Below are 8,876 nucleotides of genomic sequence, written 5' to 3'. Positions count from 1 at the left end.
CCTTGCTTGCTGAAACTGAGGAGGACTTGAAGTACTTACTGATGAAGATCAAAGACCACCTCAACATAAAAAAAAAAGAAGACATAAATCCTCACAACTGGACCAATAGACCACATCATAATAAACAGAGAAAGGATTGAGGTTGTCAAGGATTTCATTTTACTTGGATCCACACTCAACACCCATGGAAGCAGCAATCAAGAAGTCAAAAGACACATTGCATTGGGCAGATCTGCTGCAAAGAACCTCTTTAAAGTGTTGAAAAGCAAAGATGCCATCTGGAAGACTAAGGTGCGCCTGACCCAAGCCCTGGTATTTTCAATTGCATGATATGCATGTGAAAGCTGAACAGTGAATAAGCAAGACGGAAGAAGAATTGATGCCTTTGAATTGTGGTGTTGGTGAAGAATACTGAATATACCATGGACTGCCAAAAGAACAAACAAATGTGTCATGGAAGAAATAAAACCAGAATGCTCCTTAGAAGCAAGGATGGCAAAACTACGTCTCACATACTTTGGACATGTTGTCAGGAGGGATCAGTCCCTGGAGAAGGACATCATGCTTGGCAAAGTACAGGGTCAGCAGAAAAGATGAAGACCCCGCAACAAGATGGATTGACACAGTGGTTGCAACAGTGGGCTCAAGCATAACAACTATTGTAAGGATGGCACAGGCCTGGGCAGTGTTTCATCCTGTCGTACATAAGATCACTATGAGTTGGAACCAACTTGATGGCAACTAACAACAACAACATTTGGCAAATAAAGAAACAGAGACTCAGAGAGGTTAAGTAATCTGTCCAAGGCCACACAGCGAAGAAGTGTTAAAAATGGGGTTGGAATCTGACTTCAGATCCCAGTATTTCCGAAACTTCAGGCATTGTTGTACCTCATATGGCAATGTATTACCTTCTCAACTTTTCTCCATCTGTGTACCCTCAATTCTACGCATCAGTTAATGTTTTCTTTAAATGGACTCATTTTTTAAATTTATAAGTGTACTTTATAATAGAAAGTTTACATCAAATGACGTATTGCATTGGGCAGTTCTGCTGCAAAAGACCTCTTTAAAGTGTTGAAAACCAAAGATGTCACTTTGAGGACTAAGGTGCGCCTGACCCAAGCCATGATATTTTCAATTGCCTCATATGCATGCGACAACTGGACAATGAATAGGAAAGACTGGAGGAGAATTGATGCCTTTGAATTCCAGTGTTGGTGAAGAATGTTGAATATACCATGGACGAACAAATCTGTCCTGGAAGAAGAACAGCCAGAATGCTCTTTGGAAGCAAGGCTGGGAAAACTTTGCCTCACGTACTTTGGACATGTTGTCAGGAGGGACCGGTCCCTGGACAAGGACCTCAAGCTTGGTAAAGTAAAGAGTTAGCAAAAAAGAGGAAGACCCTCCGTGAGTTAAACTGATACAGTGGCTGCAACAGTGGGCTGAAACATAGCAATGATTGTGAGGATGGGGCAAAACTGAACAGTGTTTTATTCTGTTGTACATAGGGTCACTGTGAGCTGAGCGTGACTCGATGGCACCCAACAAAAACAACAAACATCCTTACTCTAAATGAAATAACAGTATAAATATTCATGATGAGAACAGTGTTACTCAATTCTGGTTAGCTGCTATTGCCTGCATGCACAGGAAATCAGAAGGACTGACTTTCTCATTCTGTGATTTAGTGTTACTTAATGCTACAAGCAGAGCCCTGGTGGTGAATTGGTTAAGAGCTATGGCTGCCAACCAAAAGGTCCACAGTTTGAATCTACCAGCTGCTCCTTAGAAACCCTATGGAGCAGTTCTGCTCTGTCCTGTAGGGTTGTTATGAGTCGGGATTGGCTTGACAGCAATGAGTCTTTTTTTTTTTTTAATGTTACAAGCAAAATAACCCTGGTGGAGCAGTGGTTAAAGTGCTTGACGGCCCAGAAGAACTAGATGGTGCCTGGCTACCACCACCAACTGCTTTGACAGGGATCGCAACAGAGAGTCCCAGGCAGAGTAAGAGAAAAATGTAGAACAAAACTCAATTTCACAAAAAAAGACTGGACTTACTGGTCTGACAGAGACTGGAGGAACCCCCAAGACTATAGCCCCCAGACACTCTGCTAAATCAGAACTGAAACCAATCCCGAAGCCCACTTTTCAGACAAAGATTAGCCAGGCCTATAAAACAAACAATAACACACGCAAGGAACCTGCTTCTTAGTTCAATCATGTACATGAGGCCTCCTGCCCAAAAGCAAGACAAGAACACAGGAAGGGACAGGAACTGGATGAATGGACACAGAGAACCTGGGTTGGAAAGGGGCAGAGTGCTGACACATTGTGGGGATTGCAACCAATGTCACAAAACAAAATGTGTGTAGATTTTTGAATGAGAAACTAACTTGAGCTGTAAGCTTTCACCTAAAGCACAATAAAACTTAAAAAAGGTCCTCGGCTGCTAACCAAAAGTTTGGCAGTTCGAACCCACCAGCTGTTCCTCGGGAGAAAGATGTGGCGGTCTGCTTCCTTAAAGATTTACTGCCGTGAAAACCCTATGGGGCAGCTCTACTGTGTCCTACGGGGCTGCTGTGAGTCAAAATTGACTTGACAGCAACAAGTTTGGCTTTGGTTTAATGCTAGGAGCACAAACGTTCCTAAACCGTCTCATGCGCAACCCGTGATATGTGTTTCATGCTGAGGAAAAGCACTGTCCTGTCCCACCCTGCATCTCGGGTAGGTACTAAGAGCAAGTATCACTGATGAGGAACAGATGTTCCTAGAGGCTTAGAACTGGAAGAGACATTGGAGTCTTCTAACCTCTTACCCAGGGTGAGAATTTTCTGCACTTCATCTTTGTCTAGTTGTGGAATGAATTGAGAAATAGCTGTGTTATAATAGCTAAGCACATGTATTCATGATAACTACTGGCTCATCATAAGCATTATATAAATGGTGGCTATTATTTGAAACAAAATATTCGTGCATGGAATGTGGTTCCAAAGGCAGCATAATGTGATCACTAAGGTGGAAGCCCCTGCCATCAGACTGTGTTCAGCCCTGGAGCCTCATTAAACTAAGTCTCTGCATCCGTGAGCAGCAGCAGTGTTCCAGGTTAACTCTTTACTCCATGTGCCATTTGTTTAAAGAAAGGTCCCAGGCCACCACCCTGTATGTCATGGGGGCATCTGCTCACACCGCCATCATAAACTTTCCTGGAAGATTTCAGTTTGATAGGCTAAGCTCTAACATGTTTCTATTTTTATTTCAGTCAATCAGGTGTTGCTCTTCCTTCTGATTGTGACCCTCTGTGTGATTCTGTATAAGAAGGTTCATAAGGGGACTGTGCTTAAGAACGAAGCAGGTAAGCAGGCACTGGAATACATTGAGATAGAATACCTGGGGATGTGGTTGAAATGTATTCTCATGGGTCCTTTCCATAGCTGGGTTCAGATAGAAGCAATAATTTGTTCAGCTCCAGAGGACCTGCTTGTAGAATATCCACCCAAGGCCAACCCCTTGGGTGTGCTCTGGAATGACCAGTGTTGTTCAAATTTCAGCCTATGTAAGAATCCGAGAAATCAGCCATTGAAAACCCAGCGGAGCACAGGCCTACTCTGGCATATATGGGGTTGCCATGAGTTGGAATTGACTCAGTGGCAACTGGTTTGAGGCATTGGTGGTTTGGTGATAGATTTCTTGCCTTCTATGTGGGAAACTGTCTTAGTCATCTAGTGCTGCTATAACAGATATACCACAAGTGGGTGGCTTTAACGAAGAGAAATTTATTTTCTAGCAGTCTAGTAGGCTAGAAGTCCAAATTCAGAGTGCCAGCTCCAGGGGAAGGCTTTCTCTCTCTGTCAGCTCTAGAGGAAGGTCCTTGTCATCAGTCTTCCCTTGCTGGGAGGATGTCAGCGCAGGAACCTCAGGTCCAAAGGACGCACTCTGCTCCTGGCACTGCTTTCTTGATGGTATGAGGTTCCCAACTCTCTGCTTGATTCCCTTTTTCTTTTATCTCTTGAGAGTTAAAAGGTGGTGCAGGCCACACCCGGGGAAATTCCCTTTATATTGGATCAGGAATGTGACCAGGGTAAGAGTAGTACAATCCCACCCTAATCCTCTTTAACATAAAATTACAATCCCAAAATGGAGGACAACCACAAATACCAGGAGTCATGATCTAACCAAGCTGATACACACATTTTTGGGGGACATAATTCAGTCCATGACAGAAACCCAGGTTTGACTCCTGGCCAATGCACTTCATATGTAGCCACCACCCATCTTGTCAGTGGAGGCTTGTGTGTTGCTATGATGCTAAACAGGCTTCAATGGAGCTCCCAGACTATGACAGGCTAGGAAGAAAGGCCTGGCAATCTACTTCCAAAAATCAGCCAGTGAAAACTCTATGGATCACAACAGCATGATCCAAAACCGATCATGGGGATGGTGCAGGTCCAGGTGGTGTTTCCTTCTGTCGTGTATGGCATTGCCATGAGTTGGGTTGCTAACAGCAACAACAGTGTTATAAGGTAATGTCCAGACATCCTATGAAGCTGTATGCTGAAGAGAAACATGTAATCTCCTGCTAATGACATTCCGTGTAATATCCTGACAATTTCATTGTGACTAGCATGCTGGAGATTCACTCCTAACCCATTTGGAGTGAGGCCAGTTTTGATTCATTCCCAGTCCATTCAGGGTGAGGCAAGTTTATACATTTGGCTAAAACAATCTTAACTCGAAATGGGATTTAAAGGTTTGGCATTGGGAGAGCGGACATTTCACCTCTTTCAGGAATGGGCATAGTTTGATAAGAGCTGTTTGATGTCATGGACTAAGGCAATATTATTTCCAGTCCATTTCTCCCTTCACTATGATGTTTTTGAAAGTTTTATTGGACATCAAATGGGTTTGGCTTTAATGCGCTGGCTCAGGCATCAGTTGGTACAATTGATCCAAATAGTACAGTACCAAAGAAGCTTCAAGGCTGGAGCACTTGTGAAGATTTTGCAGTTGGTAAACCTCCCCCATCCTTTCTCCAGCACTCCTTCATTCTGTCCGGGGGAGACTTCTTGGCAGAGAACAATACTTCTGGCGTAGTTTACCTCCCGGCTTCTCTGACTAAGCGACCTGTTGCCCCGTTGAGTCGATTCTGACTCACAGCAACCCTATAGGGCAGAGTAGAACTGCCCCATAGAGTTTCCAAGGAGCAGCTGATGCGTTTGAGCAGCTGGTGGATTCGAACTGCTGACCTTTTGGTTAGCAGCCGTGGTGCTTAACCCCAGCACTACCAGGGCTCCCTTTCTGACTAACAGGCACTCTCAAAAAGCATGGCAGTGTAATGTTTCTGCAGCAGAGCTGTAAACTCACGTTTGACCTTCTACTGTGGTGCCCCCTCCCTCAGGAGAACACTTTCCTCTGACCTCAGACCTCATCATGCCTACAACCTGCTGAAAGCCTCAACCTGAGCCTGACAGCCAGGTATCACCCAGCCTTTCAACCCTCCCTCTCCTTGCTCCCCACTTACAGCCCACAAATCATTCCTCCAGGGCCCTGTTCTCTGGGACCAATCCATCCATTCCACTGAGTTCATTTTAGCAAACTTTCATTGAGTGCTTCCTAGGTGCAGACTCTATGGGAATAGCCTAACAAGCTTACAGCCTAGTGGAGGAGACAGGCACGGAAATAGATTCTCCCAGTGCAATGTGGTAAGTGTTCAGGTAAAAGTATCTAAAAACTCATCCATCCGTCCGTCCGCTCATCCACCCATCCAACCAAAATGTATTGAGAATCTACCAGGCCCTGGGTTAAGTAAAGGATACAGAGATGAACAAGATAGCATCCCTGCCCTCGCAGGATAGCGAGTGTAATAGGAGAGAAGGGAAAGGCATGTAACCAATTAAATAGCAAGGCAGCTGGTAAATTCAGTCCTGAGCAAGGAAGGAGTTAGCACAGATGGAGTGGAACACCAATTTGTGTACGGAGCTATGAAAGGCTTCCCAGAGGATCTGATGTCTGTATTACATATGGAAGATAAATACATAAGAAGTGTTGTTGTTAGGTGCCGTTGAACTGATTTTTGACTGATCTTGATCCCTGTGACTGAGTAGAACTGCCCCGTAGGGTTTTCTAGGCTGTCATCATTATGGGAGCAGATTGCCAGATCCTTTTCCCGTGTAGCTCCTAGGTGGGTTCGAACCACCAACCTTTCAGTTAGCAGCCAAGCACTTAACTGTTGCCTCACCAGGGCTCCTCTTAGCCATGTAGAAAGAGGCCGAGAGCAGTCCAGGCACCGGGAACAGCCTGTGCAAAGGCATTAGGATAAGAGATAACGTGGTGTGGTGTTCAAAGAACTACAGGAAGTTTGATATTTCTGGAACAGAAAAGAGGCTAGAGAAGTAAGCGGAGGCTGCTTATGAGGAATCATGTGTGCAGGGCAAAGGCATGCAACTTTACCGTACAGCAACCACTGGAGGATTTTAAGCTGTGGAGACACATAGTCAAACTTGCACGGTAGGCAGATCGCCTCACAGCCAGCAGGTGGTGTACCACGTGGTTAGAGGGATCCACCCCTCCGCCCCAAGGTGACAATGTGGTCCAGAAGGAAGAATTCTTTAAGAAACATTTTTTTCCTGTTTATAAAAGTTACGTCCTAAGCTGGCTGAATGGACACGGAAACACAGGGTGGAGAGAAGAAATGTGCTGTCTCATTAGGGGGAGAGCAACTAGGAGTATTTAGCAAGGTGTATATAAGGTTTTTTTTTTTTTTTAAGGTTTATATAAGGTTTTGTATGAGAGACTGACTTGATTTGTAAACTTTCACTTAAAGCACAATAACAATTAAAAAAAAAGAAGTGAAGTCCTAGTGGTGCAGTAGTTAAGAGCTATGGCTGCTAGCCAAAATGTTGGCAGTTCCAATTCACCAGCCGCTCCTTGGAAACCCTATGGGGCATTTCTACTCTGTCTTATAGGGTCACTGAGTCAGAACCAATGAGTCTGGTATTTTTTTTTTTTTTTTGATTTATAAAAGTAACCCATAGTTACTTTTGAGAATTAGCAAAATACAACAAACTCAAAGAAGAAAGTGAAAATCACTCCTAATTCCATAAATAGATGTAGATCCATCGGCAAATATGTTTGTATCAGATTGGGGCCACGTACGAAAAAGAATTTCATATATTCTTTTGCTCCTTAATGTGTTATGATGAACATTCTCTCATGTCAGTAAATATACTGTGAAAACAAAAATAATTATTCTAGTGGTAGAAATTTCAAATGCATTGGCAAGATGATGGAAAATATGGAAGAGGAGAAAGGGGAGGCTCTTCAATGTTTCTTAAATCTCACAATGTGCAGTAGCTGGTGGTTAATTTCAGTAAAAAAGGTTTGTTGAATTACATGTCAGCTTTTTTTTTAGAACTACGCTGGATCTGAGTGATAGAGGTTTTGCAAAAAAAGTATCTCTAAAGAGAGAGACTGCTTGAAGTAATAATCAGATGAGCGTTTAATAGTGAACACTTAAAAAAAAAAAAAGTTGCCATTGTGTCAGCTTCTACTCATGGTGACCCCATGTGTCTCAGAGTAGAACCATGCTCCATAGGGTTTTCAATGGGTGCTTTATTGGAAGTAGACGGCCAGGCCTTTCTTTTGAGGTGCCTCTGGGTAAACTTGAACCACCAACCTTTCAGTTAACAGCCAAATGTGTTAACTGTTTGCACTACCCAGGGTCTCCAGTGGATACTCTACATGCTGGTAATTAAGATAATATCCTTCATACCTGAAAGTTGTATTGTGGTACCAAAATATGATGTTATGGCATTAATATTTTATATCATAGCCTGTGCTCAAAACAAAAGTGATTCATTGTGCATGTTAGTTATGTACTTTCATTTACCTCCATTCTCTTGCTGTAAACTTTTGAGAAACTTGATTAGAAGGTGGATAGGGGAAGGAAAATCACAGTGTGTCTTTTAGGGGTGTAGTCAAGGCAAATAATCTGTTTCAGGGAAGTGTTGAGGATTGTTGAATCAAATGAGGTTTTTCAGCTCTTCACATATTTTTTCAATTATTTGTTTTCTCTTTTAAGTAAAAGTCTGATATTTCAGTTCCACAATCATCCAGATCAAGACTCCTTCTATCTTATTTCTTTGCTGTCCTCAGTAGATAGCTTCCATCTTGTGGTCCAAGATGGTTTCTCCAACTCCCACCATCATATCAACGTTCCAGCCAGCGGGAAGGGAAATGGGGAGAATAAGCACATTCCTTTTAAGGGACGACTCAGTATTTCCACACTTCACTTGCACTAATATTCCATTGGTCAGAGCTTGGTCACATATAGCTGCAAGCAAGTCCGGGAATAATGGTCTTAATGGGTGGCTCTGTGCCAGGTAAAATTCAGAGTTCTGTTTCTAAGGGAAGAAGGAGAAAATGGATATTGGAGAACAATTGGTAGTCTCTTCCACACTGCGCCATCTTTCCCCATGAGTGTGGAAGACAAGTTAAACTGGCTGTATTGTGAAATTCCTTCCTGTTCTAAGTCATGCTCCAAGACACTGCTTTTGATGTTTCCAGATGACGATTCTGAGACTCCTGAGGAAGTAGAAGAGGAAATCCCTGTGGTGATTTGTGCAGCGGCAGGGAGAATGGGTGCTGCTATGGCTGCCATCAACAGCATCTACAGCAACACTGATGCCAACATTTTATTCTATGTAGTTGGACTCCGGAACACTCTGTCTCGAATACGGTAATTTATACATTGTAGATTTTGGAGGTTTCTTTTAATTTTCCTGACCGTTCCTTAAATGGGTATCCTTCTTTTTTGGTTTGATACATGTCATGAGAATTAATGAGGAGGTGACCTAAGGTCTATGTGGTGACCT

General features: G+C 43.2%; 1 protein-coding gene across 1 annotated transcript in view; it reads left to right on the top strand.

The window, feature by feature from the left end:
• Window positions 1–8,876, top strand: part of GLT8D2 (glycosyltransferase 8 domain containing 2) — a 35,579-nt gene that overhangs the window by 3,679 nt on the left and 23,024 nt on the right. The window contains exons 3-4 of the mRNA XM_049884214.1: window positions 3,266–3,358; window positions 8,569–8,740. Coding sequence (XP_049740171.1) covers window positions 3,266–3,358; window positions 8,569–8,740 — 265 coding nt within the window. The remainder of the gene's footprint in view (window positions 1–3,265; window positions 3,359–8,568; window positions 8,741–8,876) is intronic.

The sequence above is a fragment of the Elephas maximus genome, chromosome 4 (genome assembly GCF_024166365.1).
Source record: "Elephas maximus indicus isolate mEleMax1 chromosome 4, mEleMax1 primary haplotype, whole genome shotgun sequence".
Classification (NCBI taxonomy): domain Eukaryota; kingdom Metazoa; phylum Chordata; class Mammalia; order Proboscidea; family Elephantidae; genus Elephas; species Elephas maximus.
The sequence above is the reverse complement of the archived record's forward strand: the minus strand, read 5'-3'. Positions and strand labels throughout refer to the sequence as shown.